The sequence below is a fragment of the Bombus vosnesenskii genome, unplaced genomic scaffold (assembly GCF_011952255.1).
Source record: "Bombus vosnesenskii isolate JDL3184/JDL3185 unplaced genomic scaffold, Bvos_JDL3184-5_v1.1 scf7180000016262, whole genome shotgun sequence".
Classification (NCBI taxonomy): domain Eukaryota; kingdom Metazoa; phylum Arthropoda; class Insecta; order Hymenoptera; family Apidae; genus Bombus; species Bombus vosnesenskii.
The window spans coordinates 1,881,234-1,904,133 of record NW_022884331.1 but is presented as its reverse complement, the minus strand read 5'-3'; the positions used below and the strand labels follow the sequence as shown (position 1 = coordinate 1,904,133).

The 22,900-nt window shown below is 35.5% G+C and overlaps 1 protein-coding gene across 1 annotated transcript in view; it reads left to right on the top strand.

The window, feature by feature from the left end:
- Positions 1-21,195, top strand: part of LOC117241965 (lachesin-like) — a 76,839-nt gene extending 55,644 nt beyond the window's left edge. Inside the window, exons 4-9 of the mRNA XM_033508273.1 lie at positions 7,752-7,835; positions 10,836-10,959; positions 15,716-15,853; positions 15,971-16,090; positions 18,876-19,043; positions 20,900-21,195. Of these exons, the coding sequence (XP_033364164.1) occupies positions 7,752-7,835; positions 10,836-10,959; positions 15,716-15,853; positions 15,971-16,090; positions 18,876-19,043; positions 20,900-21,195 (930 nt within the window). The remainder of the gene's footprint in view (positions 1-7,751; positions 7,836-10,835; positions 10,960-15,715; positions 15,854-15,970; positions 16,091-18,875; positions 19,044-20,899) is intronic.
- Positions 21,196-22,900: the final 1,705 nt, after the last annotated feature.

The following is a 22,900-nucleotide window of genomic DNA, read 5'->3' as shown; positions in this document are numbered from 1 at the left end:
GGGTTAGTGTGCCTGACTAGTACAGCTGTGTCATCGGCGAATGTCAGTATTTTGTTATTGTTAGTTGTTGTTATGTTGGCCGTGTATAATGTGTATAAAATTGGTCCTAGGACGCTTCCTTGCGGAACTCCTGCCTTGATTTCTTTAACTTCAGAGTATGTGTCTTTGATTTTTACTATGAAGGCTCTGCTGCTTAAGTATGATTTGATTAATTGGTATATCTGCTCCGGGAACTGTTTCCTGATTGATTGAAGTAGGCTAGTGTGGTTTATTTTATCGAATGCTCTTTCGATGTCCATAACGAGTGCCGTGCAATATTGTTTTGTTTCCAGCGCCTGTAAGATTTCATTGACGAGTCTGTGCATTTGTTCTCTTGTGGAGTGTTTGTTTCTGAATCCGAATTGGTGAGTAATCGATATTATTGCTATACAGGAATGTTTTAGTTTCTGGGGCCCTTTGTTGTAGGCCGTTAGAGTTCCAGGCTGTTATTTTAAGCATGTCTATTTTTATTTTTTGCTCATCATGTTAGTAAGTAATTGTAGCATGCCTGTTATTTGCTGTGTTTGCTGCCTGAGGAGTTCGTTTTGTTCGCTTATCATGTTTGTAAGTATTTCGGTGTTTTTTATGGAATGTTTTATTAACTCTTTGATTTCTGTAGTGTCGTTGCTGTGGTTGTTCTGTTCTTGATTGCCTAAGGGTGACGACCGGTTGACTACTTGTGCGTAGCTTCGGCTTCTAACGGTGTTGGTGTTAATGTGGTTATTGTTCATTACATGCTGTGTATTTGGTGTTGACATGGATTCTGTGTTGTCCTGTTGCGTGTGGAAATTGTTGTGTGTCCTGTTTCGAATCGGCGGGAAAAGTTTGCTTTGTAGTTGTTTTCTGACTACGCAGCCTTTGTAGCTGGCTGGGTGATTTCCACCGCAATTGTGACATTTTGCGTCATTTATTTTTCCCGTGTGTGGGTAGTTCACTGTTAGGTGCTTTCCTGCGCATTTGACACACGCCGGGTTTCTGTTGCAGTAGTTTTTTGTGTGTCCATATTGTTGACACCGCATGCATTGTCTTTTTTATGTCTGGGTGGCTCGACTGTGATTATTGTGTTTGATTTTTTTAGTTTCAAATATTTCTTTGTTGTTACTTTTAGGTTCAAGCTCTATTAAAAATAGCGGTAATGGTTGTTTAGTATCAAATCTGGTTATATTGTTGATCGTTCTTACCTGGTGTCCGATCTTGGCCAATTCCTCGCATATTTTGTTTGTATTTGTTTTAGGGTGTAAACCTCTGATTACTGCTTTGTAGCTTTTGTCAGATTTTGGATGGTAAATATGATACCCAGCGTTTTTTTCCTTTAGCGCTTTTGTCACTTTCCTATAGGTTTCTGGGGTATTAGTTTGTACTTTTACTTGATCCAGTTTGAGCTGTTTAATGGTGTAGTTTTCTTTTCCTGCCGTGCTGTTTGGCAGATCAATGAGGGGGTCTATTATTTTAGCGTCTATGTAGATTGGTGGTGGCTTGGGGGCGTGTGTTCTTGGTTTTTCTGTAGGGTCTGTGTCCATCTCTTCTGTCAGTGAGCTGAAGGAGTTTTGTGTGGGAATTTCTTGTAGCCATTGTTGTCTTTCTGTTTCTGTAGTCCTCCTAACATTTGTGTTTGTATTTATTTTTCTTTTTTTGCTGGGAGCTACAGTCTTCCAGCTTTCGTTATGTTGTGGTAGATCCTTGTTGATGTTCTTTTCGTCGTCTTTTTGTATGATTTCCATCTCTATTTCGTTTGTATTTGAGCAGTTCTGTACTTCACTTGTTGGTTTATTTGGGCTCTGTTTATAGCGTATGTTTCTCTTTTGTTTAGTATTCTTATTGTTGGTATCTTTTGAATGTTTTCCATCATCGATTGGTTCTGTTGCACGTCCCTTCTTTCAGTCTTGTGGCACTTACGGAGGCACTAGTTTCCACGTCTGAATAGCTCGACTGCTCGGACAGAAAGTGAGGCGTCTCCACAGTACGTGATCAGCTTGCCCGAGGGCCGTTATAAACACTAAGATCTAGTTGCCTAAAGTCCTTCAAACAGACAAACAGTCGTTGTGCCAACCACAGGAAGATAGGGGAGATCTATTTTTTCAACGAACGACGTTTCCCACTAGCAACTTTCCCTCGAGGGCCGCTAATATCTTTTTCTAACCACCGATACGAAGATTGACCAATTAGCAGCAACGTCAATTTCCCTTACTTCCTGAACAAAGGCTATCCTCGACGAATCCGATGATCTCGTGTTCTTAGACACATCCCATCACAGTTTTCCTTTGTGGCATCATCGGGACGGAAAGTCATTCTCTCTCGTGATCTCGTCGACAAAAGAGTAACTTCTTTACGATCAGTGATTATTTCACGTTTTGCTAACAAAGAGTCAGACTTAGATTTTGTGAGAACGTTTATCTATCATCCCGTTGACCACGGATTCGTGATTGAACCTGAGGCCATTGTCACTAGTGTCGCGAGTGCCTGATCGCCGTGATTAATTGTCAGAACTGTAAAAATCCCATTATTGCAATAAACTACACCTGTGTTGTACCGCATCAATGGCTAATTCCGGTGAAGATTCATTTGACGCCCACAACCTTAATCCTTGTACTCATCCAACATATATATACACATATATGTATGTAAGACATTTAATATTATAATTATGAAAAATTGTCTATCATAACTGTGGTATCGTGGACAAAAGGCCTAAGAGATATCGGGTAAACCATAAACAGTGTCGCGAGAGCCGAAGCGCCGTCGGACTCATCAATGTGTCGTCGGTCCTTCAATTGAATAGTTTCGTAGAAAAGGCCTATGTGACCCTGGCCACGAGTGATTGCGGAACACGTGGAAGACAAAGGGATGCTGAAACAATCAGTGTCAGTGGAGAAGGCAGAGAGTGTGAATCGAGAAGTCAGAGAGTGCGAGTTGCGTTGTCGAGATGGTGTTGCTAGTGTGACATCAATGCACATCTGAGGCCAGATGTGTGCAGGTCCTCACCGCGTACCCTCAATAACCTCAAAGACCCACCATAAACTTAAACTTTCAGTTTATTAACCCTGTAAGTGTTATTGGTTTATGGATGGTCCTTGGAACAGTTCTTAGATTTATTATACGTTCGTACAAATTACGGTGGAAAAGTGAATATTTACCTAACGGAAAAGCTGCTTTTCCCCATGAACAGTGTCACCTACGAGTCACGTTGGTAGAAGGCTTCCTCCTCCTATTTTCATTTATTAACGTGTGCTATAACCAATTGACATCGCGGGTCGTTACCCTCACTTTTCCTAACGGAAAGTGTGAATAACGAATCCACGTTGTTAGTTCAAAGGGCACACCCACACCGAGCTTTTACCGTAATAATACCAGAACACCTCGGGACTGAAATTACAAACTCTCATCAGTCAACATCCCTCAGATTAGTCGCGTAAACTGTGTTTATAAAGTTATGTTATCTAATAAAGTTCGATAGAAAAGAAATATAAAGTTGTGCTACGGCTCAACCTTCTTGTCTTTAAAAGCTAAGCCTTAATTGTACGTGACACTAGCGTTGTCGTGAGAGTGTGGTCAGCGTGAGAGAGAGAGAGAGCGTTGGATTCGTGATGGCGAGAGTTGCAAATTAACTATTGAGTTGCCTAAATTATAGTCCATTATTGCGATTAGTTCATATTAAACAACCATCTGTCTTCCGTTTAATCAACATCTGTACAGTCCATTTATTGTAAATAAATCATCAATATTATATTTACGATACTACATATCCTACACATATGCTTAGTTGTTAATATTTGACAGAAACAAAAAATTTAATTATTTTCTTTATTAAAATTTTGTTTTCAATACTATAATAGCTTTTCGACATAAGTAGATTACTAATTTGTTATAAGAAATGCCATAACAGATTGATTAATGTATTAAAAAATATGTGGTTCCATTAAAAATAATGGAGCTGTGCTTTGTTCGACGTTGCGCACGATTTAGTCGTGTTACTTGGCGGCTTACGTGCCAATAGTGGTAAGTAGAAAAAAGGGCTTTAGTCAATCAGTGGAAATCCCTTCGAACTTTCTTTTTTTTTATTTATTAATAATTGCAATCAATTCTCGCATTGAGAATTTTCAGTAATTTTTCCTGGCGTAGCGTAGCTAATTATTTATAATAAGTTAATAATTATTATAGATAAGTATAATTTATAAGTAAGTGTTATAAATAAGTAAATATTACTTAATATAAATATCTAATTAAATCTAGCGTTTAGGTCTAGCGGGTAGTGCCTCTTCAGCCTGCGGATCTGGTCCGACGTATCAAGTAGTCCAGTGATTAGGGGGTTTCGATGTTTATTGACTCTTTTGCTATATCTGTCGCTGTATTTTGTTATTTCCTCTTTGACTGTGGGTATCTTTAGCTCGCGGTGTATTGTTTCATTGGTTACATACCAAGGTGCATCAATTAGGGATCTTAGCGTTTTCGATTGGAAGTGTTGAAGTATTTCAATATTGGAGTTACTTGCTGTTCTCCATAGTTGGATTCCGTAGGTCCAGACAGGTTTTATTATGTAGAGGCTAATTTTGTTCTGTGTGCTTAGGTTGGAACGTCGGCCAGTGAGCTAATAGAATTTCTTGAGTTTGCCCTTGAGTTACTTCGTTTTGTCTGTGATGTGATTTTTCCAAGTTAATCTCCTGTCCAGGGTCGTGCCCAGATATCTGACTGTGTCCTTGTTAGGAATTGTTGTATTATTGATGGTGACTTGGAGGCAGGTTTGTTTTCGGAGCGTGAAGGTTACGTGTGTGGATTTTTTTCATTAATTGTGAAGCCCCATATATGAAACCACTTTTTCATAGAGTCGAGACATCGCTGGAGAGTTGATGAAGCAATTATCGGGTCTGCGTGGGCAGCTAATAGCGCTGTGTCGTCTGCAAATGTTGCTATTGTTATCTCTTTTGATATTGGTAAATCGGCAGTGTAGATGGAGAATAGCAGGGGTCCGAGGACACTACCTTGGGGTATGCCAGATTCTATTGGGAATATTGTGGAAGTGGCGTCTAAGTATTTAACTATCAATTGTCGATTGGTTAGGTAGGACTTTAAGATGGAGTAGTAGGTGTGTGGTAGGATTTTTTTAAGTTTGATTTGAAGCCCTTCATGCCATACTTTGTCGAATGCCTGTTGAATGTCTAGGAATACCGCTGAGCAATATTTTTTCTTTTCTAAGTTTTGGCTGGCATTATGTGTTATGCGATGGATTTGCTCGATTGCAGAATGTTGCTTCCGAAAACTGAATTGATGATCTGGGAGTGTTTTCAAATCCTCTAAGGGTGGAAGGAGTCGATTCGTTACATCTTCTCGAATAGTTTTGACAAAGAAGGTAGAAGACTAATTGGGTGATAGGAGCTAGTTTCGTGTATTGGTTTACTGGGTTTAGGGATGAAAGTAATCAGTGATATTTTCCCGGACTCAAGATAGTATTCAAGGCGAAGAATTGCGTTAAAAGTAGATGTGATGAGTGCAATCCCTTTTATGGAAAGTTCCTTGATTGCTTTATTACATATTTGGTCATGCCCCGATGCTTTTCTGGTATTCAGGCCACGGATTAATTCTGTAACTTCTACAGAAGTGAAGGGTTCAATAGGAGGAGACATTTGGAAGGGAGAGTGCAGGTATTCGGTTATTTCCGCGGCAGTTTTGGAGGAGTGAGGTTTAAATACGTTAGATAGGTGATCAGCAAACTGGCTTTTTCTATAGGGCTACGCGCCTAGCCACCTTGCGGACTGCGGATAGGAGGGATTATTTGCCGGGGACGCGTGAGTTTCCTGGAAGCCTTACATAGTCAGCTGTGGGAGACAAATTGGCGAGATATTTTTGGAAACAGTCGTTTTTATAATTTTCAATGATTTTGGTTAGATTCCTAGTCGCGTTATTTAGTTTGCGTTTGTCCTCGGGTGTTCTATGGATCTGCCATATTCTTCTAAGCCTACGTTTTTCTGCGATTTTTGTTAAATATGTAATGGGGGTATTCATGTTTGTTGATAGAAGTCTTAGTAGGTGTGGAGGAGCGGAGAGCGTTTATCATGCTGTTGTTTAAGTATTCTGTGGCTGTTTCGATATCTTCATTTGTTTTTAGGGAAATTAAGGCTGATGTTGAATGATTAAAGACTTCTCTAAAGAGTTGCCAGTTGGTGAGTTGGCTATGAATAAAGCCATTAGGTGGATTTTCGATAATTGTTGAGATAATTGTTGCTATAACGGGGGAATGTTCTGTAGAGAGTTCTTCCGAGGAGTTGATTTGGACATATCTTGGCGAGATATTTTTAGTTATAAAGAAGTCAAGTAAATCAGTTATTTTGTTGGTGCCAGTGGGCCAATATGTGGGTTCATATGTGGTGAGGTAGTTGACACTGTTGGTGTTTATGCTATTCAAGAGATTTTTGCCTCTTACTATGGTAAGTCTGCTGCCCCATTGGATATGTTTGGCTGTATGGTCTCCTCCAGCTATGAATCAATTGCCCAGAGCATCCAGGAAGTTATCAAAGTCTTCTTTGGCGATGGAGTGTTTGGGAGGGCAGTATTCTTGTTTAGGTTGATAAGTGTGGTAGTTTGCATTTAAGGTTTTTAGTAGCTTTGTTAGTTTTCTATAGGAGTCTGAGTTAGTCTGAGTTAAAATTTTAACTTGGTTATTATTTATTTTTAATTTGTAATCTTCTTTGTTTATATCTTTCTTAATGGACTCTACCATTGTTTGAATGTCGATGCAATCACAAATGAATATAGGTGGGGGGGGGGATTTTTTGTGTATGTTGGTTACTTAGTGTTTCAGCTACGTAACGTCCATGGAGTCTGTATTGTGTTTGTGGATTCTAGTATTGCGTATCTATTGTAGGTGATTACACGGCCTGTTGACTGTTTTGGCTAGTGTTTGCGTTTGTTTTAATTGTTTCTAGTTTACGCTTTTTAGTGTTTTTAGTGTCGATTGTAAGGAGGGATATATCGTCCTCTTGCCACGGAGGAGGTAGAGCGGTGCAGTTATGGTTTTGCTCAAGAGAGCCTGATCGAAATACTGGGCCCATCTTCGAGCTAGTTAATTCAGCTTGAAATAACTAGTCGAGAGACTATGATTCGAGTCAGAGATTAGGAACGTTGGATTTCCACTAGTAAGTTAAGAAACACTTGGTTTATGTCTGTTTCGATTCACTTTCGACGGAGATCTGTTACTTTGACGAACTTGATTGAGATAAGAGAGGAATTACCAATATCGTGTAACTCCAACGGAATTCCTGTTCCGATTGGAAAATGTCTTGTTAGAAAGATATGTTCACTCGCGACTTTTCATTTCTTTTAATGCGCATAAAACTCACCACTTTCCATTTGCTCGTGTATTAATTAATCGACACATGACGTAAAATATTTGACAATTGTATCGGCTAGACACGGTATTTATAACAAACATTCATCATTATATTTTCAGCTTTACCGATTTTTCCCCGAAACAGTAACGTATTATTATCACTGAAACACGAAGCTTGTTTGTGCATTACTAATGCGCTCAATATTTGATATTGAATGAAATGAAATATTTTGGATAAGACTTTCATAAACCAATATTAATAATTGGTGCCTTTTTTTTACAAAAAAGATTGTTTCTTCGAGCTTTAAAGATTTCTGTTAGTAAAATGAATATCAGCAGCGTAATAAATGAATAAAATTAACTGATACAAGGTAATATTATATCTTTTCAGACAGGTATGTTATCGGTTGTCGTGCCACCGGACTTTATTCCCGAAGAAACATCTAGCGACGTCATGGTACGCGAAGGAGGGCAGGTAAATTGATGGCTAATTAGTCTTTCTCATTAAATTTAGTCGAGAAATACGATAGGCATACATTTAACTCGCACTTAATCGTGATAGTAATTGTTACGTCCCGTGGCCTTCTACATAAAATTGCTCCTCGGGCAAGATGGCCGCCAGATGTCTAAATATCTTTATTGCATATCCTCAATAATCCTAAGGACCTAACATAAATTTTAGAATGTTTTACAGTTAAGGTCCTTAAGACCACCCAAGTATGTTTTAAGTTGAGGCAGTCCTTAGGGTTATTGTTAATTCCGGGAAAGTACAGGAAATCTGGTTTTTCTGACGTACGATGTCTCCCGCGAGCGACCTTCTTTCGGCGACGGCTAGCACCCTTCTTTATTCATCAACTTTTTTCTTAGCCAATTAGCACCAATGGCCGTTGCCCTCACTTTGCTAACGAAAATTGTCATCAACGAATCCGCTTATCCTGTATCCTTAGAGACACCCATCACTAGTTTTCCTACGCGGTATCATCGTCACCGTACTTCACTTGCGTTGCGTTTTTTGATCAGTCACTATCTTTACTTATATTGTGTACTCCGTTCAGTCAGATCTTAACTTATTGGCTATCAGTCGACGTCTTAACTGTTATCTCTAAAACTTATATTCTACAAGAAACAGTTGTTGGAATAAGAGGTGTATTGTTCGTTAACACGTTGTTAACTCAATGTTATAATCAATTAACCACCCCTATTATTTTAATCGAAACAGGGTATCGACTGATTTCAGTGCGTCGATTGTCAACTCGTAACGGGGAAAGCTCATCCCGGAAATGAACGAAATTCTAAGCTGATTCTATTTTCAGATATGCTACGAAACTTCGAATCAATCGAATTTCACCGATTGTGAATCATGTACATGGCCCACCTTCGAAACATCGACTAAATTGAACATTTACTATTGTCTAATGATAAATTGGTTGCAATTTGGTCAGCGGAGTTTGATATTCTTAAACTGATAGAGAGAACTTTATCTCGTTCCGTTCAACGACGAAATTTTGTTCAAAGCCACCTTCTTTCTCCCTTTCTCCCTTAAACATAGTGTAAGCTGATTCTTCAAATTCGAAAGAGACATTCGCACGTGAAATTCCCGTGAAAATGAGTAACGGCAAATAACGAATAAGGAATAATAAATAAAAAATAGCGGTCATAGATTTGGTGTAAGAGGTTGAGAAACACCTCGTGGATATCGATCAATTTTAAGTTAATTTAATTTATTTAATTCTCATCAAATAGGTCGTAAATTCATAAACGTCGTAAAGATATGTCAAATTAAATTCCAATCGTGATATTAGAAATGCAATGTTCCAATTTAATATATCGAAGCTCAGAGCTTTATCGGTGGTTCTTTGGTAATTATTGGTAAACAATTTACGTAATATAATTTATGTCATGTTATTTAAGCATCACACAATTATAATATCGAGAAAATCATTCAATTTTAAAAGTCGGAGCATTCTTTTATATTTAACAACATTTAGTTTACGTGTAATATCGTAAATGAGATTTCTGTAGCGTCTTACGTGATGCTCTTGTATTTATTTTCAATCATATGAATAATATATATTAATATTTTGTCGTCTGTGTTATATATTTTACCATTCAAATATGTGTAATATTTTTAACGTCGTTAAACAGAATCCGTCTCCTACTTGGCATCATATTGATTGATTTCATGATTATTGAAACTGATCGTTTGCGATACATATCTTTGTTAGTATTGTTCGCTACGTACAGTAGGAAATTTATTGGTCTCTAAAATGGTGGGAAAATTTAATTTTATCGCATGACATATTTTTGCTGTAAAGTCTCGCAACACCAAAGCACTGTGCATTATAAATTCAAGCTACTTATAGTTTTCTTCAACACGGTCCATCTTGAATGATAAGCCTGAAATTTTATCGATAAAGAATTTAAAATACTTCAAAACGCCTTTTACCTAATAAAGTAAAACAATTATTAGATTGTGAAACGTAGCGATGAAATTTATCACTCGGTAATGAACAATGTTCCATATGAAACTATAAATTTCTCTGGTTATTGAGTTTCCAAAGAAACGATTTTCAACGATAATTAACAATTGCGCCATGTAATTTCATACAAAAGTTTCATAAATTTTCATTTCATAATAGCTGACGTCACGAAAATTTTGAAGTCAGCCGAGACGTTCTCCGTCGTCCGAAAATTTGTCATTTTAGAATTAGATTATCGCCTTTGTGTTACCTAAGGCCCGACCATAAACCGAATCTTATTAGCTTGCAGGAACCTTTAATCCTGTAAGTATTTTCGGTTTATAACGGATATTTAAAACAGTCCTTAGGTTTATTGCACGTTATCGCGGATCGTTACCTTTGACTGTCCTAACGAAAAGTGTGAACAACGAATCCACGTCCTTAGTTCAAAAGACACACCCACTCCGAGCTTTCCTCCGTAATCACATAAGAACGAACTTCACTTATTCTTCATCGTTAGAATAGTCAATATGTCATTACCGGGTTACTATCCTTAAATCAATCACTTATTTAACTTGTACATACGCCTCAGTGTAACTCTTAAGTGTTGGAAACATAAATTTTGTAACCCTGTTAATCGCAGCGTTATACCACCTCAACCACCCCTATTGTCTCAACGGAAATCAGGGGATGGATCTATTCATGGCGTCGATTATTATAATCGTAACAGGAATTTACGACTCCCGGTGACGTGTTTCTTCGTAATTGCGTCTCCTCGCGATTGGTCGAAACTACACTTTGTTTTCCCTTTAATTATAAATTTTCGAAATTTCTCTATATACACCATTTCAACATGAACAACATTTCAACAAATTCAGTTCAACAGTTCGCTCGAATAGTTTTCACGCACGAGCCTGCGACTTTAATTTTTTCAAACATTTATACGTGATACGGCCTTATTCCGCGGCCGGTAATAACGAAGTTTCTTTATAATTTTGGTTCCATAACATGTACAGGTGAAGCTAATGTGTCGTGCAAGAGGCGTGCCTCCACCTAGCATATCGTGGCGCAGAGAAGACGGAAAGAACATTATAATTCGAAAACCATTTGCAGGGAACGCCTTGAACCAGAAGTCTCATGGTGAGATTTAATATAGCTGACGTTTCAACCGTTTCGTCGATATAACGTGGAGTATACAATTATATTTTCCTCTAACCTAATTCACTTCGTATTTTAGTTTCCTTAGTTCATCGAGAACCGTTACTTCGCGACGGACTCACCCGAAACTGCCTATAAGGGACGTGTAACTATCTAGAAATTGTTAAGTAACATTTTGTGCAACGTCTTACGGAATCGATAAAAGTCTCGATTGTACAGGTCACGTTAACGATTTACTCACGAAATTGGTTTATCTTTATATACATAAGCACGTTCGTAGACAATTTCGAGATATCCGCATCCTCGATTTATTACAAACGTTGTACCGCTAGTATTATTTCATTATATAGTGTCGTTTTATGACTTGTATTATTTCCATAATAGTACAGACTGAAACACAACTGCAACTGAATATCTATTTTCTAAAATATTGGGCTGTTCGAAAAGTTCGTTCCAATTTTCGGTAGGTAGCATTAGAGCAAGTCTGAGTATATCAGAAGATTGAAAACAAATGACATGTGCATATATTCTAAAAGGTGATATTTCAGGCATTTTTAAAAAAAAGTTTGGTTAAGATATATTAACTTTTGTTAGTTTTATAGACTCTTAAATATGAAAGGAAACAAAGTGCATTATAGGCATTTGATGCTTTTCTTTTACTGGAGAGGCAAAAATGCCACACAAGCAGCAAACAAAATATGCGCTGTTTATGATAACAGTGTTATAGCTGAAAGAGCTGTGCGGGAGTGGTTCGTTAAGTTTAAAGCTGGTGATTTCGACTTGGAATATCGGGTACGTCCGGGTAGGCCCTCCACCATTGATGAAAATCAGAACATAACACTGATCGAGAATAACCCACGACGCGTGAATTAGAAGAAATGTTAAAAGTATCGAAATCCATCATCCATGAGCATTTTGTGAAGTTTGACTATGTAAAATGTTTTGATATATAATTTCCCACGATTTAACGGAAAAGAATCTGATGATTCTTTTATCATTTGATTGATTTTATCTATTTTAAGAGACATCATTTTTTAAGCAAGTAATGACGGGGAATGAAAAATAGATTATTTACAATTACATTTTACATATTACGTATTACATTTGTATTACGAGCTTCCACCAAACAGCCAAATGATAAATTCGGAGAAGCATTGCCCGCAATTAGACGAATTAAAGATAGCAATTGAACAAAAACGTCCAGAATTAGCGAATCAAAAAGCTGTTCATTAGGACAATGCGCGGCCTCATGTGTCTTTGACTACTTGACAAAAGCTGTTAGATCTTGCTTGGGATGTGTACCCCACCCGTATTCACCAAACATTGCACCCTCAGATTTTCACTCATTTAGTTCATTACAAAATTCCCTTCATGGCTAAAACTTTAACCTTTTGGTCGATATTAAGAATCATATTGAAAAGATTTTTGTCGAGATACCCGAGAGGTTTGGAGCAATGGGATACTTACGTTGTGTAAAAGATGGAGAAAGGTTGTGGAACAAAATGGCACTTATATAATTCAGATGTAGATCGAAATTTAAATGTGCTATGTTTGAATTTTCTTTAAAAATCAGGATGAACTTTCCGGACAAACCAGATATTTTTGCCTTTGTTTCCTTTATTCTATATTATATTCGTATGCATAATACAGGTTCTGACTGGTTTAACTGTTCTAATTACTAATTGTAAAGCAATCAAGATCGTGACTCGCATTAACATTCAGACACCATGGTATTCCAGATGTTATTGCTGTATATGCATCTACTGCACGTTTGCGTCGAAACTAAACAAAAAAATGTAAAAAAAAAAAGGAAAGGATTCTCTCGGAATAATCCACTTTTTAATAATATCACCGGCCATGCATACAACTGTATTACGTTCTTGGGGCGTTGGCGTGGCGTGTTGTGGCGTGGCGTCACAACATGCCCGTGAAACGATCAGTAGATAGCGTTCATAAAATTGCGGAATGGTTGATCGTGAAATGCGTAGCATCAGTCGGAGTTATATTCCTCATTGTCTCTTTATGTTCTACATCGATGATTCGACCTAAACGACGCATTTAGCATTCACTTCAGCATGGTGTTACTAATAGCAGGCGAATTATATCGAAGATGCTGTGGCAATGTATGCGAGTGCAACCCTCTCGACGCGACACGTGCTAAGTGCAGTGGCCCCTAACTGCGCGCAAACGGGATAACTTATTGTTAGCCTACAATACCGATAATTATTGGGTATCGAGGGAGAAATGTTGCCAACCCAACTACGAGGTCTGCAACTTCATCCATTGTAAGATGTTATTTCAATTTCGTGTACGCGCCTATGAATAAACGGTAAGATAACGGGATGCTGATTTCGAACAAACTAATTATTTAGACTGCAGTGTTTATGCATTTGTAGGAAATTTAAACGTGAATTATTTGATATTTTTCTTGTTTTCATCTTGATTCGAACATGAAGTGTCATGTTATCGTAATATCAGAAATCACTAATCAATGTCAGTAGGATACATCTTTCACAAAAACGAACTTCAATTTTTTCACTATCTTTCACAAAATCTGTAGAATGTTTTATGATCTCTACCATATTTTAGATATAATTCTGTCGTAGAAGATGACAATTATTTCCACCTCAACTCTCCATCTCTGGCTACGAGAAATATCTGAGCAACATAAAATTTCAGATAGTTGAACATTAAAATATAATACATATTATGAAATCTGAATTATAAATGTCATACGCGATTAATTTATAAGAATATATAATATCGTCGTTCCAATAATAGTAATAATTATTCACTATTTTCTTTGCTTTTAATCATATTATAATATCGTTATCTAGAAGATTTCGAGGTTTCTTAAGTTATTTATTTTGTATTTCTATCTTTGACTAATCATTCACTTTCAATTTTCAATTTGTTCAAGAAATCGTGGTTTCCTGACAAATTTTGAATATTATACTTGTGTAATTACCGATGTTACACCACATAATACAGCTCACCGAAAGTTTAAGCGATGATTTATAATTTACAAACTCATTAATTAGCGATTTCGCATGAAATGGCTAGCAAGCAGTACGACGATTTTGCGGAACTTACCTTTTTAGTTGAAATTTTCTCTAAGAAAATTATATGTAACTTATTTCGTTTCCAACGTTTCTGTTAAAAAAAAAAGAGAAAAAATATCGATATTAGTCGTCTTAACATACCGTAGAGTAGTAATGATATAATATTATTTAAGATTTGTAGATAAATTTTGATGTTATGAAGTTGACGTTATGAGTTACAGAAAACATATTATAAAATGGTTAACTCGAATTTTCGCTATAAAAAGACGTTTATTTTAGCGCAGAAATTGTATTACCGTAGCTAAATAGGGACTGCATCTTAAACAATATGGCGCAACATTGTTTCCTTAATTGATCCTTACGGACAACAACTTAGGCAGAGAAGAGAAACGACAGCCTCGAGTACCTTCGTCAATTTTAATAATGAAAATTTCTGCTTAACGACTGTAGATTTTAATAGTATTACTAACAGAGATTTCTATTCATCTCCAGGTAGAATCCTGTGACTGTTAATGAAACTGGAGGAACGTACGATGCACGTTTGCTGTATGCAAACGATCCTACTATTTTCTGTTCTTATATAATTAAATGGGGAATTACGAGTTCTGTGAACCGATACCTTAAATATATCTCGAAATTTTAAGAAAATCGATATTTTCACAAGTTTGTGGCAAAACACATTAAAGATAGCGTGTTTTAATGCAATATTATCACTAGCACAGAGAAGGAACAGGTGTAACAAATTGTATAAAAACGCTTACATTAGGTATGTTGGCTAGTTTTTCCTGCCAATCTAAATATATTTTGGCATGATTAAAAAATTCCCGAATATAGTGTTTGTTTTATATTATCTTGAAATTATTTCAACTATCGTATATTCAATCATATCTCAAATTTTAATATCAGACTATAAGAAACACATTGATAAATTTCTAATTATCATAGCAATTTATTCTAAAACTACAAATGACTGTGTTCAAAACTAATTAACAAACCGAAACCGTAAGAACGATATTAGGTTTGAATGCATTGTTAGGAATATATTTAAAGAAATTTTGTATGTTTTTTGAAATTTCTTGTTTACGTTAAAATTAGCTCAATTCATAAGTTTCTTTATTGCTTCACTTGTGTTAAAAAGAATATAAAAATTCAAGCTAAAGTTCGCTCAAAAACTTAACATAACGATTCAATCGTTCCTGCCACTATAAATTATAAATTATTAAACAATATACTTATACATGCTTAGTTATATAAAATTTCTTTTAGTTGCATAGAATTAAACGTAAATTCCCATATATTGAATAAGATAGATATTAAATACATATTAATAAAACACCAAATAATAATAATGAAAGAAATGATTCACAAGGTATCGTATATCCTTTATTGTTATGTATTGTGAAATACATTTTGCGTAATTTAATGTTTTTAAATTCTCTGTTGCATTTTACATTTTCTGCAAATATGTATTGTAACCTATTTTTTGTTCAAACACATTTGTAGAATTAACTAACTTTGTTAAAAGTAAGAACACGTCTTTTACGAAAAATGAAGAAAATATTTATTTTGTTTTTGTACATGTATATGTACATATAACTTATTTAGTTGTACATATACAGTAGAAAATTTCGTAATATCGCATTAACAAGATCTTTATCGGTATTTATCTGGTTTAGTAACTTCAGTGAACGAGTACCACGGCGAAGAGCTAAGACTGATGAAGATTTCGAGGAACGAAATGGGAGTTTATCTGTGCATCGCTATCAACGGTGTGCCACCGGCGGTCAGCAAACGTATTTCTATCAACGTCCATTGTGAGTAATAGTGACTATCCTGGCCGATAATAATTTACCAATCTCTAACAAAACGAGCAAAGAAAAACATACTAGCATTCTACCTCTACAAATCCTATTTGGAATTCTGTTTCACAGTCTCGCCGGTAATTCATGTGCCTAATCAACTGGTAGGTGCTCCTCTGGATACAGATGTAGTCTTGGAATGTTTTGTCGAGGCTTCGCCCAAGTCAATTAATTATTGGGTCAAGGATAACGGTAATATCTTTCTGCTGGCTATATAGTATTGTAGTTTGATGCGACTTTGCAAAAATCTTCTCACGTAGTATAATTTCATTTATATAGCGTGCGCGCAGCTCGTTGTTTCTTTTTTCCGCTCTCTATCGTTTTGCATCGCTTTTCTAAGACACCCTTTCTGTTTACTTCCTACATTTTTAACTACAAACGTATAATAACCTTATTTTGTTCCTTTTTATTTCAAACAAGAAAAAGGAATCATTCCTTGAAAAATTCAGTGTAAATAATTTCTAATACGATAATTCTTCTACTAATATACAATATGTAGGTTATTCGTGCAACATTTGAGTATGTTACATTCATTTTATTGCTGAAAAGAAGAACAGGGATGCAGACCTAATTGGCTATTTTTAATAGACTCGACATGGTCATAAATATAAGCACGCATATTGCTATAAAAGGCCAAAAGCGTTACATTGTCACATATACGTATGTACAAATAAAACAATATAGCAACGCATGGTGGTAAACGATAAAGGGCAATATCTTGCTTGCCCCTATGCTGTTGTCACGTAAAATAACAAAATAAAAAAGGAATTTGAGGTGAAAAATAAAAAAAGAAAACTTTATTTTTTTCTAACATCAATACACTTTACAATCTACTTCCGAACTCTAGGCGTGACTTTCTAAGACTGACTCTCATGATTTTACTTTCGATCGGATCCGATTACTTTCTTTTGTCATCCCTCAACATCCCCACCGTCCATGCATTTGCTAGGAGTCCGCGATCGTTGCCACGTGCTCTTTCTTCTAGAACCTTCGGTGGAAGGACCGTTGGGATGTTGATGGTTCATTAGGCACTTCAGCGATATACATTGTCGCCGAGTGCCGCCACATCTTTATCTCTATCGTCAGTCCGTCGGATTTGAAGTGTGCCAGTCGTGACACTGTCGCACGAGTTTTCTTTCCAACAATGACGATAGACATTCTCTTTCTATAGATATACCATTTTTTAAATAAAATCGACTTACTCGCCATATTATTTGATTATTTTAATAGTTTTATCAAATCGAGTTAGTATCATTCAGAACAATACATATAAAACATTTTTTAAATAAAATTGATTTACTCGCCATATTATTTGATTATTTTAGTAGTTTCATCAAATCGAGTTAGTATCATTTAGAACAATATTAAAATATTTCATAGCGCAACGGTAATATCTACACGATAAATTATATTATACTTTATATGTACTTAAATTGGATAAAATCATTCATCGGTCGCCACAAAGTAATTATGGTAAAGTAAAACCAGATTAAATATTTAACGAAGTCTCGTAATGTGCAACTACATTCATTACTCATCGACGAATGTGAACGCTACGTACATATGTGCGTATATACATTGTATCTAACATTTACTAAATTATGTGAAACACTAGCCGAACACCCCGCAGAACGCAGTGTTCTATATCGATCGGTTTACATACCTGATTTATTTCAAATAGGTAGACAACTTCTAAGAAGCTAAAAGATGCTGTATGTCAGAAACAAGAGATAGAATCAAAAAGATATTCGCACTTCAAAATTACTTCTCGAGAAAAAAGGATAGCTTTGTTAATTGAAGAAATTAACTCGCACGATTAAAACGAATTGACCACGTTTTATGTGTTTCTTCTAAGGCGTGCCCGCGTAAGAACAGAGAAACGCATCTCTCTTTCCTTATAAGGTTTAACATTTCCGTGTAGAAGTTAGCAAAAAGGTATAGACAAATGCATGAATGAATTACACTCGTTCGTTCGCAAATATATTCTCCGAGCAGTTCATAACACTGTATGGACGACATGCTTTCGCTTCAGCACAATTCTTGCGGAGCAGTTCGTTCCAATGCATTCGTATGTAATTTTCAGCTTGTACGAAAAATCCAGTGGCCCTTTTTCTTTATCTTGCTTATGCATATATACATCTATATAAATATACATAAATGCGTATGTGCGCGCGTGCGTGTTCATGTACAAGAACATTTCAACCGTAATATGGAGTCTCAGGGCGCGTTTAAAGAAGTGAATTTTTGCATACTTTCATACGTTGTTCCGTGTTCTTTCCGTTCGTTTGCAATATTCGCAGGTGATGTCATATACTGTATATCTATATATCGATACTACATACAGAAATACGCATCTTATACTCATGCATAGAATATGTGCCACTTACGATCACGGTTCCTTCTGTAGTGAAAATTATTTTCAAATTTATTAACGCTAGTAATAACTTTCTACTTTTCAAATGTGTATTAATCCAGTAGTTATCATTATTGTTCTTAAATTACAAATTTTTAAAACTCTCTTCGGACGTTCGCAATAATTTTCAAGAGAAAAAATTTTTCAGCTCAAGTGTCATGTCATTGACAAATAACAAAGTAAAACAACAATTTCATCAAGTTCGGTATAGGTTTTTGTCGCGAATTAAAACGTACACAGAACTTACTGTTGAGAATTCGTATCGTTTGCCATTGATATTCGCCGATATTGATATTTTCCCCATAAGAATCATGAGAATTATTTCATTCTTATCTTATTGTTAAATAGGTTATAGGTTAGATTAAGAGGTTTATTTATCACATTGTATATGCATAAGTTGTAATGAATGAAAATATGCGACCTACAGATTGCATCGCATGCGATCCGTTAGCATGTCCCTGTTAACATTTCTACGATATGATTACGATCTGTGATTACTATGACTAAAATACTTTCTTCGGAATAAAATTATAATTAAATACAATATAAAAATTATTTCTATAGCGATGATAATATCAAGCCAACAACATGACGTGCAGACAATTGAAAAATCAAGGTTCGAGGTCCGGATGGTGTTAACAATTCGCAATTTACAAAAAGACAACGTGGGTACTTACAAGTGTGTGGCAAAAAATTCTCTTGGTGACGTTGAGAGCAGTATTCGATTGTATGGTAAGTATGATTTAGAATTACATATCTATCTCCAATCAATTTTGTAAATAGCTATAGTTTCGTATACACGTATTAAAATTTATATTTTAATTATATCATATTATTCTTTTATCGCCATTTTTTAGATGTCGTTCTCTGCTCTTCTTTATGCTTGCTTTTACTTACCTTTTTCTCTTTCAACAATCGTTTTCAAATTTTTAACATAACAAAAAATGCGCTAATGTGCGTTAATGTGCGCTAATGTACGAAATGTCCCCTTTTGAAATTATAGCACTAGCCACGGTTCGATTGCTTATGGCATGACTTCTGTATTCCCCTCGACAGTAGTAATTTTACCTTCGATAAATCATGAAATGTAGCTGTGCATATACTACACACATATGCAAGAGAAAATAAAATTTATAAAACAGAAGCTGTGTATTTCCAAGAAAGGTAAATAAACGCAAGAACAAATACCGAAACCGAAAACTAACGACACAATGACAACAACTATGGTCGTCGATCTGACGATAAATAACGAGATAAGATGAATAATCAGTTACATTCGAAAAGCCTCGTACTACACGGGTCCAGCTGAAAGAATCGTCAAGTATCAATTAGAATAGGGCTTATTCGATTGATAGTTGTAACGCTCAACACTGAACATTCATCTCCGGTCTGGCATTATTCCACGGCTAATACGAGCAGTCTAGACGACAGGTTAACGAATCTTTCCGGAAAATCCGAGTGGAAATTGTTCTTGCCCGGCTGCATCTTGGATAAAAGACTGATCGCAGTGTGATAGAAGGCATTTCGCTCGAACGTGTATCGAACACGATCGCGTTTACAAGCATCTTCACTTTGCCACGGAATCCTCCAGAGGATTTTCCCTCTAACAGCGTTCGGCTTCTTTCGGTCAATCCTCATTTTCTTACGTACGACCCTGGGAATCTTCGGTGCACTTCGGTTCAAGGATCTCGCACGGCCGTGTCCTTCATAAATCGTCGTGAGAGCCTCTCACGTTTTAAGAATCAATGTTGTTCCGTAATACAGGGATTATACTACTTTTCGTAGCACACAGCATACTGCAGCGTGTAAGTTTTCCTTTCTCATGAGAACATCGCCGACGACTCACTGCCACCATTCTCAATGTGTAAACTTGTTATTCAATATGAGTAAAGTAATTTTAATTAGAGTAGAAAATTTATAATTAGTCAAAGTTACTTTAAGAATTTCACTCAGCTAGAACTAAGGCATTTTCTTCTTGCCAGCCCTATATAAAATTTCGGTTCTCTCTGTAATTAATAAACTACAAAATTATTCTATTTATTCACGATTACACTTTATATCGGTCTTGTTTCTAATTTTCTCATGAAAATTACTGATTTCTTGTTGTTCTCGCCGATGAAGCGAATGTCTTTAACAACAAATCAGTGAACTTTTATTATTTGTATACAGAATATTTGATCGAAATATTACAAACAAATTCAATATCTAATTTCTTCAGTTATCAATCACGTTAAAGTAAAAGAAATTTTCCGCACGCTACTTACGTGCATCGAATATTAATCTATCAAATAATAATAAATAGATAATAAATCTATCAAAACCTCGTTATTAACTAGTATTAGCAGAAAACATAAATTTATCATTCGAGGAAAGATAAACTTTATTCCATCTATTCTATTTATTCTATCTAAACAAATTTTCGCTGCCTAAATTATCTGAAAAAGAAAATATACCAGAACTGTTCATTCTAAAAATTGTAGGTTCTTACGCTTGATAGAATTTGGAAGAAGGTAACACTATTTCTCTCTCTCAACATTATTTTATAAAAAGTAGTAAATGTGGAATGACCTTTCTCTCATTTATTACAGAAATTTCAGGACCTACGAAAGCTCAAACAGCGGCTCGGCCATCTGTTTACGATGAAGAGGATGAAACCGTCTATGGTTCAGCAGAAATTGAGAAAATCGAAAACAAGCTTCTATTTGTGGATAACATGATCAATGGATACGTAGAATATCCATCGGTTGCAACTTCAATGCCGACTGTAAGGATCGGTAAGAAGAGGCAAACGATCGGCGCGAATTCCAACGCGGATCATCGCCGACGAGGCTCTGATCTCCTTATCGTCCTAATGCTCATTATCGGTCATCAGAAATGTCAGTGAACGAACAGTCTGGTAAAGGTTTGGAGAACTTGCTGCTATTATACATACATCCAGATCGTAACAATTCGTAAGAAAGGATTGATGGTAAGAAGGATGACGGCGTGTTTTATACATCGGTTAATTCTGTACAGATCCAGCCTGTATTCACATTCTTCGGAGACTTATTCATTTAAATCAAAAGATTTAGATCAAAAAGAAAGTACACATGCTGTAACGAATAAGAACCAGAAACTAAGAAATTAAGAAATTGTCAACGAGAATTTTTTTTTTTGAAAAATGAGACGAATTTATATTAAAATTGTCTCCTTAAAAGCAATCTCCTATAAAGGAAAGGAGATATTAGTACTAATAACACAAGCTTTATTTATCGAATGATTAATCGTTTCGAAGTTATGACTCAAATTATAATAAAATATACATATTTTTTAATTAAAAAATATATTGTACGGATACGGTATGTCGCTTGAAATTTCCATCACGAGGTTTATATAATATCTCCTTTTGAAGTAAAAATATTTGATAGGAAATGGTAGACAATTTAGTAACCAACTAAATAGTAAACAAATGTTTGCAAACATCTTTAATAATTATTTTTAAGAGCAAGATAATAGTTTTATTGCGGTGTTATAAAATCCTGAAGAATATATCAACAAAAACCATGTAACTGATTAAGGTTGTAACTGATGCTTGACAAATTATTTCTGAAATATGCTCATAATTGAACTATATTTTCATATTTTTTTAATCAATAGTCCATATATACTTCTACGTAAGTAAACTTTAGAGTAAAGGGATGCGTTCCGTATCCTAAAATTGAAAGGGTCACATTCTTTTTTTTTCGTTTCTTTTCTTTGAAGTTAAATATTCTATTCATACTCATTCAATGTCCATACTAATTCATTCAACTCAAATAGCAAGTGTAATTATCCTGAAGTACTGCGCAATGGGACATTGTCCTAAGACCCACGCTTTAATATTCGCCGATTTTCGAAATCTGTTAAAATTTACATTTTAAGTAAAAAATCTAAAAAATTTTTAATTTCTAAACATACATCTACAAAAGAAGATTCGTGAAGCCAAGAAAAGATATTTTCTGTTATAAAATGATATGTATATCATTTTACTTATACGTGACTAATAATGGATAAAAGGTTTACAGAACTCGTATTTTTATGTGACTGGCATAATGTGTTCTATCCTATAAATATGAACTTGCCTTTTATTCTGTAAGATTGTTATCACTCCAACATTCCTTAACACGAAGAGAGAATGAGATTGAACTAACTAGCCTCCCCCCTTTATTGTAGCAAAGGTAGACAATCTAACTTGAGCATATATACATATAAATATAATTCATATATGTATGTATGTATGTATATATTACATAGGTACGTAATAGAGAAAATGAGAAATGTGATTTGCGAGCATATAGCGAAGTGAGATATTAAAGCTTCACTTCGAATTAAAAATAAATGGATGAAATATGTATATTATCAAAATTATTCCTGTTGTATGCGAATATGTTGTTTGTATCGATCTAACATGCTTGATTATTCATATCAATATGTATTTTGTTTCGTTTACTCGCTGAGAGAAAAAATGTGGCACTTTTAGTCCTCTATAAGGTCTACTACAGGTAGTGCTATACATAAGTACACGATACGATTGCAGCGCGAATGTTCAATAAAACTATTGGATGTATGTA